The sequence below is a fragment of the Rutidosis leptorrhynchoides genome, chromosome 8 (genome assembly GCF_046630445.1).
Source record: "Rutidosis leptorrhynchoides isolate AG116_Rl617_1_P2 chromosome 8, CSIRO_AGI_Rlap_v1, whole genome shotgun sequence".
Lineage (NCBI taxonomy): Eukaryota > Viridiplantae > Streptophyta > Magnoliopsida > Asterales > Asteraceae > Rutidosis > Rutidosis leptorrhynchoides.
Window position 1 is genome coordinate 267,678,581 of NC_092340.1, and position 19,455 is coordinate 267,698,035.

The 19,455-nt window shown below is 33.9% G+C and overlaps 2 protein-coding genes across 3 annotated transcripts; both read right to left on the reverse strand.

Annotated features, from left to right (window-relative positions):
• Nucleotides 1-6,229: 6,229 nt before the first annotated feature.
• Nucleotides 6,230-10,664, reverse strand: LOC139864202 (GDSL esterase/lipase At1g28570-like). The gene is made up of 5 exons (XM_071852786.1): nt 10,391-10,664; nt 9,069-9,296; nt 8,855-9,003; nt 8,478-8,751; nt 6,230-6,614 (listed from the first exon to the last, which is right to left on the reverse strand). Exons 1-5 carry the CDS (start codon nt 10,662-10,664, stop codon nt 6,367-6,369), a joined length of 1,173 nt encoding a protein of 390 aa, XP_071708887.1. The 3' UTR covers nt 6,230-6,366.
• A 1,331-nt stretch (nt 10,665-11,995) lies between these two features.
• On the reverse strand, nt 11,996-18,226 carry LOC139864957 (replication factor C subunit 1). 2 transcript variants are annotated; one of them, XM_071853513.1, is made up of 20 exons: nt 18,174-18,226; nt 17,843-17,989; nt 17,059-17,687; nt 16,896-16,971; nt 16,737-16,798; nt 16,510-16,658; nt 16,256-16,413; nt 15,986-16,174; nt 15,660-15,781; nt 15,367-15,574; nt 14,658-14,711; nt 14,409-14,578; nt 14,230-14,320; nt 13,502-13,683; nt 13,372-13,411; nt 13,161-13,285; nt 12,906-13,071; nt 12,585-12,825; nt 12,419-12,469; nt 11,996-12,341 (listed from the first exon to the last, which is right to left on the reverse strand). In XM_071853513.1, the coding sequence occupies exons 1-20, from the start codon at nt 18,174-18,176 to the stop codon at nt 12,223-12,225; spliced, it is 2,982 nt and encodes a 993-aa protein (XP_071709614.1). In that variant the 5' UTR covers nt 18,177-18,226; the 3' UTR covers nt 11,996-12,222. The 2 variants fall into 2 exon arrangements, with proteins under 2 accessions (XP_071709614.1, XP_071709613.1); XM_071853512.1 differs by having other exon boundaries at nt 12,419-12,475.
• Nucleotides 18,227-19,455: the final 1,229 nt, after the last annotated feature.

The following is a 19,455-nucleotide window of genomic DNA, read 5'->3' on the forward strand; positions in this document are numbered from 1 at the left end:
GTGGTAAAAGATGATGGTGTTGTTATTACTGCTACGCTACTGCTACTGGGTGTTTCTTTTCGTTCTCTGTGTTTGCAGCCCACGAAATCACTTCCATTAACCACCCTAAACAACCCAATACAGCTCCCACTATCGATGAAATATTATTGCGTTTTCTATTTATGTTTTGTAACTTAATCACCATCGAAAAACCATCCTTATTTGTTACTGGTCTGCTGCCACAAACTACTACTTCGATAATTACTGATGTCGTTATATTGTTGCTACTGTAGCAGCTAAATATTCGGTTTCCATTACAAAAAGAAGAAGAAGATAATGAATATGGGAGTTACAGTGATACACGATTGTGTGAAGATAAATAAGATAATGATAATGTTGCTCAATGATGATGACGTTGGAGATGATGGTGACGAAACAGTAACAATATATAAAGTGGCGATGATGATACATGAAGTAGGATAAAGATGATGATGGTGGTACGGTTAAAAGGTCGATGACATGATGATACATAATCATAAAATTATGATTAGATTATGATTAGATTAAGATATTGATTACGTATGATGAGATGAGTTGATGATGATGATGATGGCGATGTAATTAATGATGATAATTAAAGAAGATGATGACGTTAAAAGAAGAAGAAGAGTAGATGAAATAGGATATATGATTATAATTTGGGTTTAAAACAGAAATATAGATATAGAAGAGCGGTTAAGGGGTGTTTGTATTAAACAGGAGGTCTTGAGTTCTAATCCAGACTGCTGTGTTTTAGTATTTATTATTTTTCCTAATAGCTACACAAGTTGGGCCGAGATTCAACATTAAATTCCAGTTGGGCCGAGTACTAAATTTCTGTTGGGCCGAGTTCTAAAATACTGATGGGCCGAAATATATGGGTCGAAAGATGTTGGGATCAGATGGGTTATAAAGATTAGATGGGGATATAATCCAGAAAAACAGTGACAGTGAAATGGTTGGGCAGTGTTAAGTATAACCGAGAGGTCACGGGTTCGAGCCTGGGCCAAGGCTGTTTATATTTTTAGGCTTTTCCTTTAAGATAGTATTTATATTTATCATTATTATTATTCTCATTATTATTATATCATTATTAGGAATATAAGTATTATTATTATCATTATTTTTAATTAAAAATTATCATTTTATTAAGATTAACATTATTAGTAAAATTATTATTTTTATCATTATTATCATAATTAGTATTATTATTACTCATTATTAGTATTAGGTATTATTATCAATATTATTGTTTTTATTATAAAAAAAATTATTATTATTATTATTATTAAAGATTATCATTATTAATTTTATTATTAGTATTATCATTATTAATAAAGTTATTATTATATTTATTAGTAAATCATTATTATCAAAACTATTATTTTAACAAATAAATATATACAACATATTTTTATATATAAATATATATATATATATATATATATATATATATATATATATATATATATAAAATAAACATATATATAGTATATAATTTAAGATATAATATATAGACAAAATGTAATACAAATTCTATATAAAATTACACCACTAAATATATAAATACTATATAATTAATAGATGTAATTATTTGATTACCAATATATGTGTTAATATATATATAAATGATATAGGTTTGTGAATCCGAGATCAACCCTGCACTTGTTAAATGTTGTCATATGTATTTTTACTACAAAATACAGTATGGTGAGTTTCATTTGCTCCCTTTTTAAATGCTTTTGCAAGATATATTTTTGGGACTGAGAATACATGCGTTGTTTTTATAAATGTTTTACGAAATAGACACAAGTACTTAAAATTACATTATATGGTTGGATTATTAAACCGAATATCGCCCTTCAAGTCTGGTAACCTAAGAATTTAGGGAAATGGCCCCTGATTGACGCGAATCCTAAAGATAGATCTATGGACCTTGACAAGTCCCATTCGGGGTACGAATGCTTTAGTACTTCGAGATTATTATACAGACGAGAGGTTCTGTTTTGGGGATATTCTATGCATTAAGTTAATGTCGATTACTAGGTGTTAAATCCATATGAATGATTTTTATCTCTATGCAGTTTGCGAAATGCCTGATATGAGAATGATGTTTATGAAATATGAAAATCTTGTGGTCTATTAAAATGATGAAAATGATTGATTATGATAAACTAATGAACTCACCAACCTTTTGGTTGACACTTTATAGCATGTTATTCTCAGGTATGAAAGAAATCTTCCGCTGTGCATTTGCTCATTTTAGAGACATTACTTGGAGTCATTCATGACATATTTCAAAAGACGTTGCATTCGAGTCGTCGAGTTCATCAAGATCATTATCAAATCATTTATAGTTTAGATATATTATGAAATGGTATGCATGCCGTCAACTTTCAATGTATTGAAAGTTTGTCTTTTTAAAAACAAATGCAATGTTTGTAAAATGTATCATATAGAGGTCAAGTACCTCGCAATGAAATCAACTATTGTGAATCGTTTATAATCGATATGGACTTCGTTCAGATGGATTAGGATGGGTCGCTTCATTTAGGTCAAGACTAGCATTCGTTCTTGCATACGTTTACTTTGTGAAGTACCTTTTTACTCGTGCACTCAAGGTGAGATCATAGTCTCACTTTTACTCTTTTATACTTATACTTGGGATGAGAAAACATAAACGTTTCGTTTTACTAAGTGAACACAAGTACGAAAACAAACATTCTACGTACGAGTTAGAACAAAAAGCCTCAATTCAATTATCATTAGTTACACTTGTAGGGTGTATGCGAGAACTTATGTTGTGTGGATCCATACGGGTTTGACAAACCCTCATTCGGACGGTTAGCTACCGTTGGCGGATGAAATGTAATTTTGAGTATAGTGTAGTTCTAACACTATGATACTGAGGTTCGTATACAGTTAAGCCTTGATAATTGGGTGATCGTGATACAACAACTTTTAGAATGGTTTACTATTATTTCAAAGTTATAAATCTGGTGGTTCAACATAACATACTTACTAAACCTATGATTTCACCAACGTTTTCGTTGACAGATTTACTATGTTTTCTCAGGTCCTTGATTGCTACATGACTACATGCTTCCGTATACACTCCTGATTACTTGCTTGGAGCCAAGCATACATGCATACGCTATAGATAGCACCTTTTGATTCAAACTCATATTGTGTCGCAATTGTTTCACTTGTACTTTTAAAACTTCATAACTTCCGTAATTTTAAACTTGTTGTCGATCCGATTGGTAAAACTTTGTAAGTCCTATAACATTTGAAATGAATTCGACAAATTTGGTCAACGCGTCTCATTTAGGGACTTATGAACACGTAACGGGACCTAAGTTAACGGCGCCGCCAATGGCGATTTTGGCGGGTCGTCACAACAGTAATGTCACTTAAAACTCACATGCCACAAAAAGCCATCATTCATCTTTTTCGTTTGGAAGCAGAACCAGCAGCACCACTACCGCCACCACCTCTTCCCCTGCCTGCAGGAGCCCTCTTTGTGCCTGTAGCCTTTGACTCCGTTTGTATTTGAATTCCTACACAACCACATAATATTAAAAATAAAAATAAAAAATGCAATTTAGCTGTCACCAAAATAAGGAACACATGTTCATGTATTTGTGACTACCTTTGAAACTGAGACTCTTGATATCTACTTTCGATTTTTCCTCACCATCACCCGTACCTTCGGATATATATCACAAAAGATTAACAAAGCCATGATGCAACAAATAACAAAAAGTATCTAGCCATTAAATCAAGTAGAAAAAGTATACCCAAATCCTCTGCATCTGAGTTATCTTCTTCATTTTGTGCAATGGCATCACCATCTCCAACTGCACCATCATCCTAGGGCGGATGTATGTTATGAAGAGTGGTTGCATGGGACAACACAAAAATACGTGATGTAGTGGAAATTTTTGTGTTTTTAACTAGTGATACCACTTGATAGTGTAAATTTTTATATGTGACACCATTGAAGTAAGTCATGTAGTGGAAATTTTTTTTTTTTTTTGGGTTTTAACGGTGACACCAGTGACCACTAATTCTAGATCCGCCACTGCCATCATCCACTGGTTCTAGCATGGCTGCAACCCATTTCTTTGGAGATTTTTAATGCCTGGAAGTGTGATCAAGTCTGCAGTACGAATTACACGTGACTTGCTTCCTTTGTTGTATGCTCTTGTTAGTGCAGATTTTACAACAGCCAGAACACCATCAAGTGGATTTGGACTGCCCTAAATGATATATAATTGCACCTGTGATTAGAATCAAGTGAAATAATATCACTCTAAGAATAAGTGATTATATTATATATTATATATTAAATATTATATACCTGAAACTTGGACATAAGCATAAGCGACTCATAGTCATCTTGGTTAATGGATTATCCATCCATAAACTCCACAACCTTTTCAACAGCTTCATCCTTTGGGAGCATCTTCAATGGATGAGTCATGAGTTATCATCCCATAGCTCAGTATCGGAGCTAAAAGTCAAACCTAACACTATTACACTCCAGCTTTTCAAGATTCAAGACTTGTTCATCATTCTTCATCAAAGATTCATCATGTTCATCATCATGAACATGTGAGGCTAATTTTCTTTTCTTTATTCCTTCCAATGAACTTTTATTGTATTATTTATTCATTCAAGTATGTGTGTGGATTGTAATTTTACAATAATAAAGTCTTTTGATTTAATCCTTATAATTCTGTAAACAGTTCAAGTGATTATTTGATGCAAGTTTGTTGATTTTGATTATTGCAAGACGTATTATTGTGATTTAACAATCGTGCTTGATCCACTTAGTGTTAATTTAGTTTAGGGATAAAGACAAGTGTTTAGGTTACATAATCGTCCCTAAGATAATTGTTTTAACGAATTTAAGAATTCATGTCTATCTTATTTAGATAATAGCTTAATAAGCACACATATTTGTTTGAATGAATGATACCTAATTGGGATTTGAAAAAGATGAAGGTTTTTAATCCATTGATTACAATTTCTCTTTTAGTTACTTGTTTTATGCTTTTTGCTTAAACCTTATAAACTTTAAGTCTTTTTTTAAGTCTTTTAATTAGTTTTAATTTAGTTTTTAATCACAAAAGTGCAAAAACAACTCTAAGAATTGCTTTCTTTTAATCACAATCTCACGTGGAACGAAAATTTCTTACTTTAACTAGTTTAAGGTAATTAAGACATTTTTTATTGGTACTCCAATCTCACGTGGAACGAAAATTTCTTACTTTAACTAGTTTAAGGTAATTAAGACATTTTTTATTGGTACTTCGACGCTAACAATAACATGAATTGTGTTTTACTACTTATCTAATAAGTATATAAATAAATAATACCAAACTTTTAAGTACTTCTCATCTTTTAAATTTTCAACTCTTTCTAATTGTTATACTTGATTTCCCATGACAGTTTAATGCAGGGCCGGCACACAGGGTGTGCAATGTGTACACACGGCCCATCATCTGTAGGGGCGAAAATTCTTTCTAGTTGTTATACTTGATTTCCCATGACAGTTTAATGCAGGGCCGGCACACAGGGTGTGCAATGTGTACACAGCCCATCATCTGTAGGGGCCCAATTTTTTTATTAGGCTAACGTTTTAGGCCCATCATCTGAGGCCCATCATCTGTAGGGGCCTAATTTTTTTAAGCCCATCGGCCCAATTTTTTTATTAGGCTAACGTTTTACTACGAAAATTCTTTCTAGTTGTTATACTTGATTTCCCATGACAGTTTAATGCAGGGCCGGCACACAGGGTGTGCAATGTGTACACACAGCCCATCATCTGTAGGGGCCTAATTTTTTTAGGCCCATCGGCCCAATTTTTTTATTAGGCTAACGTTTTAGGCCCATCATCTGTAGGGGCCTAATTTTTTTAGGCCCATCGGCCCAATTTTTTTATTAGGCTAACGTCATCGGCCCAATTTTTTTATTAGGCTAACATTTTACTAGCAAAACTTAAGACTTTTATGAAAAGCCCACTCCCAATGCCAATTGTAAATGGGCTAAGATGCAAAGTTTTAACTTACCTGTTATTCCATTTTATAAAAATCTTTTGAAACATCCATGATACATCGATGTGGGAAATATTGTCTTATTCTCTTATTTTCTTATAAACACTAGTTGTACAGCAGGCCTAATAGACATAAAACTTCTAGCTTCATTAGATTTTCAAATTCATAGATAGTGTCGATTGGCTTCTTATGAAAATATTTAGGGCCTACTTTCTTATTTCGCTCGGGGCCCCACTAACCTCAAGACCGGCCGTGGTTTAATGCATATATTCAAGCTGGCATTTGATTACATATAACTCAATAGATTCGATGTAGGACACAAAGAATTAAACTGAGGTGTAGTAAATGCCCCTTGAAATAAATTACTAGCAATTAGTTTGTATGCCGCTTCTGTTAAATGTATACCATCCCAACTAACGTATGTATCCGATTGATCACACACGCTTGCAGATTCTAATCCACAATTTGCCGATGAGTTGAAGTTAAACGGCCCTCCACCTCCACAACAAGCCTTCAGAGCCCCATTCGTAAATCCTGCATAAACAAGAACTGTTTAATTTTTAACCAGAAACTACAGTACTACACATGGGCAATATGGATCAAAAAGGGCTGGGTCTGACCTACAAACAATTTTTCACTCAATTACTTTCAAAAGTGAGTGTGCAAGTTATGATCGTGGAACTATATTATTGTACATATGAGTTGAGTTTAAATGTAAGACTATATGTTATGGTGTGGGGGGTTGTGGAGAATGTTGTGGGGTTTTAATGTGAAGTGGCATTATTAGTGAGAAGCGCCATTTGTTATGGAAAAGGTTGTGTAAAAATGTTCTGAAATGTTGTGAATGATATGGTAAAATATAATGGATAGTTTAATGAAATAAAAATTATTAATATAAATTAAAAATTGAGAACCAATGAAAATCAAGTAAAGAGCATGGTTATTCCCCTCGTTTTTTACGCTATACGCCACCAACAATGTAACATTTCAACGCCTTAAAGAATGTGTTGTGGCGTTGTGACAAACAACGGATGACAACAACATTGGCGTAACGATTGGTCTAATTTGACTTGATGCCTATCTTTGTTGTTAATCTATTATTGTACATACGAAAAGTGAAGTGGAGAGGTAGAAGGTTTTTTTCGTGTTCGAGCTACTCGGGAGGGCGAGTGATCCGACCTTATACTCTGATGTACGCAACCCAGCAGGATTAGTCTCTGGCTGTTTTCAACCCTCTGATGTACGCATCCCAGTAGATTTAGTCTCTAGTGTAAGGAAATATAGATTGCCAATAGGATAATGTCACCGGACTGAAACTAGAATCGTGAATCACTTTCTCAATAGAGTATTTCGCCCCTATCAGTCTTGGGTTGCACGAAATCAATATTGGGATAAGAATAGTTTTAACAATCTTTTCTAGACTAAGAAAAGTTGTCCTTGCAAAGTATAATGCAGAAAATGTTTGCGTGTATGATGAGAGTGTGAGAGAAGATAAAAATCTGGAACCTTTTCTCAAAAGAATGTGCATTTTATTTATAGTTAACCAAAAGGTGTGAATCAAGAGTCACAACCTTTCACAAGTGACCATAATGAAATGGTACATCTCTTGGGAATCACCACCACTTATTTGGTGTCTAAATATGTGTTTTCAATGATAAAACCCGTCCCCAAAGTGAACAGAAAATGCCAAGCAACGTTTTGGACCAATATGCCTTTTGGGTCAAAAAGGCACCTTTTCAGTCTCCAGGCTACGAGCCGCGCCACGGCCAGAAGGCCCCCGTCGCGTCCTTACACCATACATGATGTCCACTCGATTGCCAAATGTTCTGTAACCAAATTAGCCGTGAAGCCGCGTCGCGCCTTCAAATGGCCGCGGCACGGTTCGATACCTTGTTCGGTTCCAGAAACACCCAAAGGTTCTGACTTCAAATTACACTAAGGCCCACGGTGCGGCTGGGAGCCCCGCGGCGCGGCTTAGTCTGATCCTTAGAGTCAGCCATTTTCAAGCACTTATTCTTTCAAGCTCAACTATATACTAAGTGATCGGTTTTACTCTTTACGAATGTGTACTCCACACTTCCCAGATTCGTGTAAAGTATCAATCAATCACTTCCACTCTCATCCAAGTAATCCAATAACCTAAAACCTTGATTATGTTGGATCACACTAAAATCACCAACATCTAGTTGTTTCCAACACATCTCTGACCACCACTATATATTTGTCCTAGACAAGATTCGAATCTGAGACCTATTGCAAGGAACTTAAGGCTCCAACCGGGCTATATCTAGTGACGGTTTATTATTGTACATGAGTTGACTTAAAACCTATTATAAAAATTAACTCTGGCATAATTAACCTATTAACCTAAATATATCATATTAACATGTTATGTACCAAATTTATCTGGGGAACGGTAGATTTGCATGGCAGCATTGTAGTAATCGGCATAAATGATGTTGACATTAGGATGAAGCTCTCGAATCTGAATTAGTTTTGTTTGCAGTAGTTCGTTTTGATATTCAGCAAATTCATTTAGTGCGATGAGACAACCGGTTGTGGGATCATACTCTTGCGTATCAGAACCACATACTGTTAAATACGCCGAAGAACATCCAATCGGAAAGTTTCCTGGAACAACTAGCGTTTGAGCCCCCATCTCAATCAACTCCTGTATTTTAAAGTATTCATTAATCTTATAGTAGAACATAGTATTTGTAATTGATAATAATTATTTACATTAAATTACATATAGAACATAATGTGTGTCTTACATTAATTGCTGAGACGATGGAATCAGTAACAAGAGGAACCAAAGAGTCAACCTCATTGACTGATTTCCCTTCTAATATCGGATAATTGTAATCGTTTCCTCCTATCTCTCCCATTAGGATCAACGAACTTCCAATAAATTTTCGACAATCTGCAGCCATATTTATGAGATCTTGTAGAAGTAGATATATGCACACCATTACTTAATTAGTGTACCTGATGCATTGCCACAAATAGAAGGTAGTGATTGTTTAAACCATTCCAACTGGACTCGTAACGATGCATTTGTCACAGGATTTACAATCCCTCTTGCTTCAAGAACGGTTGAATCCAATGCTGTTGCACCTGCCACCGCAAAATTTATACCTTGTCCAAATGCAATGGAGTTGTCAATATCTTTGTCGTGTACAAATGGCGGCACCAATGGCAACCCAATACTCTCCGCTACATAATCAATAAAAAATAAGAATAAAAAGAAACGGTTCGTTTGAGATGAATATGTACTTCTAATCTAACAAGATAATATAGAGTTAATCACAATTCACAATAATCCTTAATATGGTTTGAACAAAATCACAGATTTCATACATTAACTTCTGGTATTAAATTGGTTGCCCCTATTTTAAGATTTGATCCCATGTACCACCTCTAGTTTAATTAAATGGCCAAAACACACTTATCATCTTCACTTCCTCATGAATTTTTACTTATTACTGGTCTCGGCAGCATGAATCAAAGTCATTTAAGCAAAATATCCACTAGTTTATTTAGGGGTATTCAATATTCACTTTCAAAACGTTTAATCAAAAAATGAAATTGAATCAAAATAAAAATAAATAAAAAATTGAATTTGGTTTTCGATTCAGTTAACAAATCTGGATTCGGTTTTGGATTTTACATTTTTGAATTCGGCTAAACCGAAAATTGGATACAACTAATAATTTTGTTATATAATTATTACGGAGTATATAGACTGCAAACCGATTTGAAAATCAAAAGAGGATACATAATCAAATTTCTTAGGATTATTTGGTTAAACTATGATTTTTTTGTTTTTCGTTTTTAACTGAAACCGAACTGTAATCAAACTTGTTTTCCGGTTCAGTTTCCGTTTCAGTTTTGAATTTAAATTCAGATTTCAATTTTACCATCACAAATTTCAAAACCAAATAAACCGGAAAAAAAAAAAAAAATTAATCGAACCTATTTGGTTAAACTATGATCTTTTTTGTTTTTCGTTTTAAACTGAAACCGAACTGAAATCAAACTCGTTTTTCGGTTCAGTTTCAGTTTTGAATTTAAATTCAGATTTCAATTTTGCCATCACAAATTTCAAAACCAAATAAACCGGAAAAAATATTAACCGAACCTATGTACACCCCAAAGTACATATGTTAAAGTGTAGTAACTGTTTATTATTCAGGATCACCAATTATTCACAGTCCGAAATTCAAAATCAAGCAACAACAAAATACAGTTAAATTAAATATCTAATGTAATATCTAAATCAAATAACAAGAGGTTAGTCAGTTAAATACCTAGAAAATCGATGATGAGACGTCCATTGGAGCAGCGTCCAGTTGAGTGATTATAAAAGTTTTGGCCGTAAGGCCATAAAAAAAGTGGAAACTGTTGATCGGATATTAAAGCCAATTGTTTCAAGTTACCAGTGTCAGCAAGCGAGTCACCGAAACTGATGATGGACGGAAAACATGATGTTCCGTTAACATACAAACAACTGTTACTTAACACCACCGTGATCACAATCTTCATCATCAACAAAGTAGCAAATGTGCTGGATCTTAAATCCATTGAAAGAGTGGTTATTATTTAATTGTGTTTTTAGAGTGGAAATAAACTATGGGTTCAATGACTGACTAACTACTATACATTTGGTAGAATATTTGAATCAAAAGTAATCATATAATATACATGTACTACATTATTGAGCTGCGCCTGTATATCTTCAATAAACTATTTTTTTTAATTTTGAAACGGAGATATTACTATTTTATTAAATTTAAAAATTTTGGATTTTATAAAGGGTAGTGAATAGTGATAAAATAGTGATCTAGTGAATTAATCAATTTGATTTTTGAATATTGAACGGAACCGTAACACTTACACTTGACAAGTTGGAATATACAATGTTGGCACAGGCAAAGGTGAAATATCTTGACCAAGAGGGCGCAAAATGGGCAGGATGGAATATACAATATTACAATGTTTGCAAGGATATGGTCCCACAAAAGCTTCATTTCAACTATAGTGTAAAAGTGTAAAAGTATAAAACTGTGATTTGCCGGACCTTACTAATCAAAGGTGATAGAAGATTGAAACGTTACATGATAGAAGATTGAAACCTTACATGATTTTGGCCTGGTTTCGTTATCTAGTGTATTACTATGAAATCAGGGGTTGAGGTTTAGGGTAGTTAATATGAGGGGTAATTTTTTATTTTTTTACATAATTATTTCTTACATAAGGAGTAGAGTTGTACTGCCCTAATACTTGTAATTTACATCAATTAGGAAACTGGTTACTCAATTACTCCGTACACGGCATAACATATGGCTTTATGATATGCATGATTCTTGGTGTTTCATTCATAATTTAGCATTACTTTTTTGATAAATGACAACAAATAAGAACTCGTTAAACGCTTGCATGTTGACATAAAAAGAAACTTCACATTCAAGTGACGTAAAGAACAAACAAATCTATATATACAGTGAAGGAATATGACACGAAAATCAGCCATATTGATCTGTTTGTGATCGTTCAGTTTGTTTACAGTGTGTCTGGGAATCCATGATGCAAGCTGAATCAAACTGGCAAACAACAAAATCAGAACCACAAACATGCGCTACAAAACCCGCCACTTATTACTCTCATAAGCAAAACCCTTTTAAGAGAAACAAAAAATGGGGAGTGACATGTACACTACCATTTTTGTTATGTACACAGTTAATCATGCTTTACATTGTTGTACAGTACAACACTGTAAGGCATGATTAGTTGTGTTCATAACAAGATTGCGTAAATATCATTATCCCAAAAAAAAAAAAAAAAAAAAGGCTTGGCGGCAATATTACCATATTCTAATAGAAATCAGAAATACCATGTAGAATCAGAAACCAGAGAGAATCAACAATGGTAGCATTGCACAAAACGTAAAAGAAATGCATTTGATGCCACAAAAAGCATGCATACACAATTCATTCAAGTATCATCCAGATCATATCTACCTTAATCCACCAAAACTTTACATTATCATTTGCTTACATACCATGCCAGTAGGAAAAAGAGGTAAGCATAACACGTACTCAAACACATCACTTGAAACTCACGTGCCACAAAAAGTCATCATTCATCTTTTTCGTTTGGAAGCAGAACCAGAACCAGAACCACCACCACCACCACCTCTTCCCCTACCTGCAGGAGCCCTCTTTGTGCCTGTAGCCTTCGACTCCATTTGTATTTGAATTCCTACACAACCGCATATAAAAAAATAAATAAAAAATAAATAAATAATGCAATTGAGTGGTCGCCAGAATAAGGACTACCTTTAGAACTGAGACTCTTGATATCAACTTTTGGCTTTTCTTCACCATCACCTGTACCTTTTGATATATATATATCACAAAAGATTAACAATCTATGATGTGCAGCAATTAACAAAAAAGTATCTACCCGTGAGAATCATTAATTAATCAAGTAGAAAAAGTATACCCAAATCCTCTGCATCAGAGTTATCTTCTTCATTTTGTGCAATGACATCACCATCTCCAACTGGACCATCATCCACTGGTTCAAGCATGGCTGCAACCCGTTTCTTTGGAGCTTTTTTAATGCCTGGAAGTGTGATCAAGTCTGCAGTACGAATCACACGTGACTTGCTTCCTTTGTTGTATGCCCTTGTTAGTGCAGATTTTACAACAGCGGGTACACCATCAAGTGGATTTGGACGGCCCTAAATGATACATAATTACACCTATAATTAGAATCAAGTGAAATAATATTATCACACTAAGAATTGATTATATTATATACCTGAAACTTGGACATAAGCATAAGCGACTCAAAGTCTTCTTGGTTAATGGAATATGTATCCATAAACTCCACGACCTTTTCAACAGCTTCATCTTTTGGGAGCATCTTCAATGGGTTAGTCATGTGTTTAAGGAGAAGGGAGAGATAGTCGAGACACAGGGTGGACCTACAATAGTTGTGCAATACGATCATAAAATATTATTGTGGTGCAGGTGTTTATGTCATAGAAAAACGATATAGCAGCAGACTGCACACCTGCCCAAATTGAACTGTAGAGATGATTGTACATGAACATGCACATCGTCAAGAAGCCTGTAATTCTTTCCCATTGTAGAGTTTTTACCTAGCCACCCTCCAAATCTGTTAAAGTTTCGTTCACCCTACACATGTATAAAGTAAATTTTAATTATAATATAGATAGATATATACGAGGCTCTAAAGTGATATTATGGGCATGCATCCATACCGGTTCAAGTGTTTCCCTTTGTCCACGCAGCAATGCGGCTCTTTATTGAATAACATATAAACTGATTACTTTTTGCAAAGCAATAATCTGATATTGTGAAGGTATCATTCATGAGTGATATGTTACTTACGGGATTACGGAAGACGTAAGAGAACTACTTTGAAAAAGCTGCCACTGCCGATATCTTCTAATTTGTACGTTGATTATATCTCCACTTGCAATAGAGTCAGCAGCACGCGCAATCAAGTTCATCCTCTTGACCCCACCATCATCTCTTCCAGCCGCACTTGGCCTGTAATTGATATAGTTTTCCTGCATAGGTTTCATAAGCATGAGAATATCATTATCATTATACCTGGCAAACGTGTCAGGTTGGGTTGTTTTGGATAACAGGTCAAAATGGTTTTGGGAATGGGTCATGGGTCAAATGGGTCAGATTTTTAAGCGGGTCCAAATGGGCCAGGTTGGGTCCGGCTGGGTAACGGGTCAAACTGGGCCATGGGTCAAAAAAATATTTTAGTTATTATGGAGTATTAAATTTATGGAAAATGTTAATTAATATTTAATATACATAATAAATGTTTGACAGATGAAACTTATTATGATCTTTATGCTTAACCAGTTTAAGCCATTCAGAAGACCCATGAGACCTATCTCTATTTATTGAGCTTTAGGAATTGATACAGATTAGACCCGTTTCTTTATAAATTTATGTAGGACCCAATATGTTGGAGGGAAACCCATTGGAACTTTTTTTTAAGGTTTGGGGTTTACATTGCCAAGCTTTTGTTCAAGATCCAATTAATCAAAAAGTTTGACCCAACTGACCCAAATTTGAGAGTACAGCATGACAGATACCTGTATCAAAAGAGGTACTAAATCTGGATCACTAGCAGCCAGATCGAACCGTTCATCCATTCGCAGTTTACCAGCCTCGTAACCAAACAGTCTGCACAATTAAAACACAAATTAGAGTAACATATGTGTTGTGCAGAAAGTGATGTTGTAGTAGCATAAGTTATGTTAATTGTTCATACTTGTCTACTGCTGTAAATGGGGATATATCCTCATCCTTAGAGCTACTAAGAAGTCGTTGTTTTATGTCATCAAACTTGATAACCTTCATGGAAAGACTCATATATTGCAATTGATTTAGAGCCATACGCATATCTCCATTAACTCTTGTAGCAAGTTCCTCGAGTGCAATCTAACAAAAGTACAAATACAAATAAAAATTAAAACTTATCACTTTTCAACTTACATAATACTATGTGCATGACCTGTACCTCATTAACTTCAAGATTTTCTGACTTCGCAATTTGTGCCAATCTCTTCGCCATCTATTATCATGATAATCAAATATAGTTACCAACATTTAGTGACTGAAATCTCAAATAAAATCAGGGTTGTCAAAGTCACGAGTCAGGAACGAGTCAGTCGGGACCTTGGAGGGACGAGTTAGGCATTGACCAACGTTGACTTTTAGTACTCCTTCCATCCCAATTTAATAGTCTCAATTTCCTTTTTGGATGTCCCAAATTAATAGTCCACTTCCATAAATAGATAAGAATAATAAGATGAAGTTCTTTTATACCCTTACTTAATGCATGTAAAACAATAAGGTAGGTAAAATGTAAGGGGTGAACAAAAGGTACAATGTGATGATGAAATTTTCTTAAACTGTGTTTTTTGTAGCAATTAAATTGGGACGGAGGGAGTAATAAATAAATTAAAACATTTATATTACACATAAATATATATTTCAAACATAGATAAATGGCACAAAACCTAATATCATAAAATACAAATTCTTTTTTTTACCTATCTTTGAATTTAAGACTCTGACGACTCAGACCCAACTCGGTCCAACTTTGACCCAACTTTTTAGCGTTGACCAACTTTTAATGTGTTTATGGACGAGTTGGGAAGGGCTAGTCCCTAAAATGATGTGTTGACCTTTACAACAATACAAAACAAATAGAAAGATGTCAAAACCTGTTGTTTTGTTGGTTTGCGGAAGGTCAAGAGTGTGCAGTAGTTTATAAGGCTCTTTAATTTTTGACTGTATCGATCATTGCATATACAAATTATAGGAATTTTAGACATCTTGATACTCAATATAAGATCTGCTACACCACCTCGATCTCCAGCAGACATACCATCCACTTCGTCCATAATAAGCACCGCTTTTGGATGCTTCGAGCTGTGTCATTTTCGTTTATTGATAATTGCATAGGTAAAAGGATAAAACTGAAATACAGTTGAAAATACAAGGGAAAGGCACATACCTATTCACGTCAACATTCAAGGATTGATTACTAACAAGTTCTTTAACAGAATTAGCAGTGCTGTTGCTAATCCCCTTTTCGATTTTGGAATCAGCCTTTCCTCGACTGTCACTAGCATTCACCTACAACAACATTTGGGACAAAATTACCCTTTAGAAATTAATTGGTCCCAAAAAAATCAGATAATGTTAAATACTAACTATAGCTACTACAAGACTTTATAAAACCTATGATCGGTTAATATGACTTCAAAAAAACAAATTCTGAAACGTATAATTATACCAAGAAATAAATAAAAAAAACTAAACTTTCATATGACAACACACCTCGATTGTTTGGAAACCGAGCATCTGACTAACCAATTTGGCGGATGTTGTCTTCCCTATACCAGGTGTACCACTCAACAATATCGCCTTTTTGGGCCCCGAGTCACTTTGCTTTTTTCCCTTCCCCTTTCCGACCCCACCCAAAAAATTTGCATTCCACTGTGTCAACCAATCATGAATCTGCTTAACCTGAAATATTTTCAATTATGTATCTTAGTAATAATTCTTCTTTCTTTTTAACAAGTTACAAAGGCCTAAAGAGTACAGTACCAGTGACTGATTCCCTATAATGTCATTTGGAACTTTAGGTTTGTATTTCTCCGTCCATGGCAATGAGCTTACAGTTTGTTTTTTCAACTTGCCAGGGGAGACACCTGTCCTAGCATGAGTGGTAGCTACACTCTTACCCGGAGATTCATGAACTTCATCTTTAAAAACACAATAGCCAGTAAAATGTTAATTAGTTGTAAAGATCAAAAAAAAAAAAAAAAAAAACTGCAAAAAAGAATAGTATATGAGTGTACTTTTCTTTGATGTTTTCTGAGGACTTTGTTTTGGCAGAGGTTTAGCTATCGTGTCCGCCTGTTTCTTGTTATCTTTATCGGTGGTGACTTTTGATTTATTTGATGCACGGATCATATCAAACAGCCCATCCTCAGTAAGAAAGCGAGTGCTTTAGAACAATTAGAATAGGTTAATAAATGAAAATATAGCAGAATAAAAGGAAATTGGGATATGCAAGATAACAAACCCTAGCTCTTTTGCTTTTACTGATTTCGATCCTCCAATATCTTCATCGCATAGAAGATAAGACTTTCATAACAAAACCAAAAAAAAAAAAAAGTCATTACACAATAATATAAAGCATATAGTATAATAATAAAGCTAGTTTTTGCATAATGAAATTTACAGTTTTCCTGCTCATAGCTAAAGTAACACGACCGCCATATCGCTTAATCAGATCACTAGCTTCGTCTCTTTCCAAACTACACGTTATTATTACAGAATACATGATCATTATTAGATTATTAAATCAAGAATCTATAAAATGGCAACTCACACAATAAATATACCTGTCAAGTGTTCCACTAATGACAAATGTTAACCCAGCTAAACAATCAGGAGAGCCTTCAGGAACTTCTTTTTCTCCTTTATGAGGAGGAGGTTTTCGTTCACCAAAAGGCATGAATCCACCACGTCCACCACCTCTGCCGCCAGCTGCCGCCGCTGAACCACCCCGTCCACCGCGACCACGACCACCAGACTTAACTTCTTTACCGTCATCATCTTCACCATTGTCATCATCAAGTTCCATTTTTTTACCCATCACACCACCTGACCCGCCCCTTTTACCAAGACCCCGTCCACCCGATTTAGAAACTGGAGTATCATCAACATCATCTGCCACATCACGTGAAATACCCCTACCCGAACCACTCTTCAGTTTTTTGCTAGGAGTCGTTTCAACCAACTGTTTTCCGGTTTTTGGTGGAGCAAAATCATCATCACTATCTTCATCATCTTCATCTTTCACCATGTGTTGCTTCTTTACAGGTGGAGGTTTTACATCAGCAGATGACTTCTGCAACTTCCTTTTAGCTGCAGATCCAGAAACTTCTGATACAGATTCTTGATTTTGTTTGTCAGCACCAAAATATTTACTAGTTTTCCGTCTCCCTGAACTTTCTTGACCTCCTTGTGCCTAGTTAACAACATAACATAAAGAACAACCGCAAATTAGACAATCCAGTCACAACTTCCTACCATGTGATTATAAGCACAAAGGCTATACTAATCACAATTACTCGATATGCATTTTACTTGTCAACAGTCAACAATAACATCTTCTGTACTTACAGATTTGGCAGGCGATGACGGTGTTGCGTCTTTAGCAGTTGATGGCTTTCCTGGTATAGCAAGTGCAGGTTTAGCAGGCTTTGATGAGTTGCCATTATCATTTCCTTTGTCGTGTTGCTTCATAAACCACTTTCTAATATCTGGTTGCTGCAAACAGATAAGTTTCTAATCAAACGACAACATCATTTTCCAATTTCATAAACATAAACAAACAAATTATTTGAAGCTCCAAATGATAATTGAAAATATGTAGCACAAGTGAAACCTGCATACAACTATATAAACATAAACATACATTATACAAATAACTAACTAAAAAATTCCAACTTACCATTTTTCAAGCTCCAAATTGAATTCCAATATTGACTCAATAGGTTAAGCTGAAAATAGAACAATGTAGTCAGTCTCCAATTCTCAACACATGCAATATAGTATATACAGTCTATGGTAACAACATGAAACAAAACCTAATAGTAATACAAAACCCTAAACCCTAATTATCAATATATCGATCATAAACGACGACGCGTTAACGTATTATATAACAAAATTATTGCAGTGCCAGATACACACATATAAAACACTAATTTTCGAATATGATTATGTAACGAAACATTTATTAAGTTGACGAATGAAATATATATAATAGGGAGAAGTAATTGTAATAACCTGGTACGGAATTCGTCTTTTGGTTAGTAGAGATCAAAAGGTGTTTGAGAGATTCGGTTAAGATTCGTAGTTTAGCAGAGGCCTGAATCCTGTGAGTGAATTGTGGTTGTTGTTGTTATAGGGTTGAAGCTTCCATGGTAAGCTTGACCCGTTTGATGGTGTGTTACGATCCGAAGTTTAGGTTCAGCGAGTTAGGGCTATTTGCGTATTTGGGTTAATTTCTATTTCTATAATAATAAAATAATAATAATAATAATTATTATTATTATTATTATTATTATTATTATTATTATTATTATTATTATTATTATTATTATTATTAATTATTAATTATAAATCTATCTATCTATCTATATCTAATTATTTATATCTATATCTATATCTATATCTATATAGTCATATAAAGCTTTAAAATGATAATGTTATCATTAAAGCTAATTATCCTTTAATTTTCATAATAATGATGTCATAATTTTATATTAATTTAATTAATAATACAAAATCTTTTATTAAAAGAAATACTAATCTCTCCTAAATTTTAAAATCTTCTACAAAACACTCAAATTTTAAAGTATATTATACAATTATACAACTTTTATATAATAAGTGTATTTTATTTTTCTAAAAAAAAATAAAAGACATTTATTATTACTAATAATTATAATAATTATTATTATTAAAAATATAAATACTCAGCTTTGAGTAAAACTTTATTATTATCATTTACTTTTAATATAGTAGTTATAATATAATTATAATTATTATTATTATATTATTAATATTCAAATATGAATTCTTTTTACAAAATTAATTACGTTACATATGTATGCGAAAATACATGTCTCTATATATTTGTTAAAATAACGACAAATTTTTTAGTCAAACGGGTCATTAAAATAAATGACTTTAGCATTTACATTCACTTAATACCTAAAACATGTCAT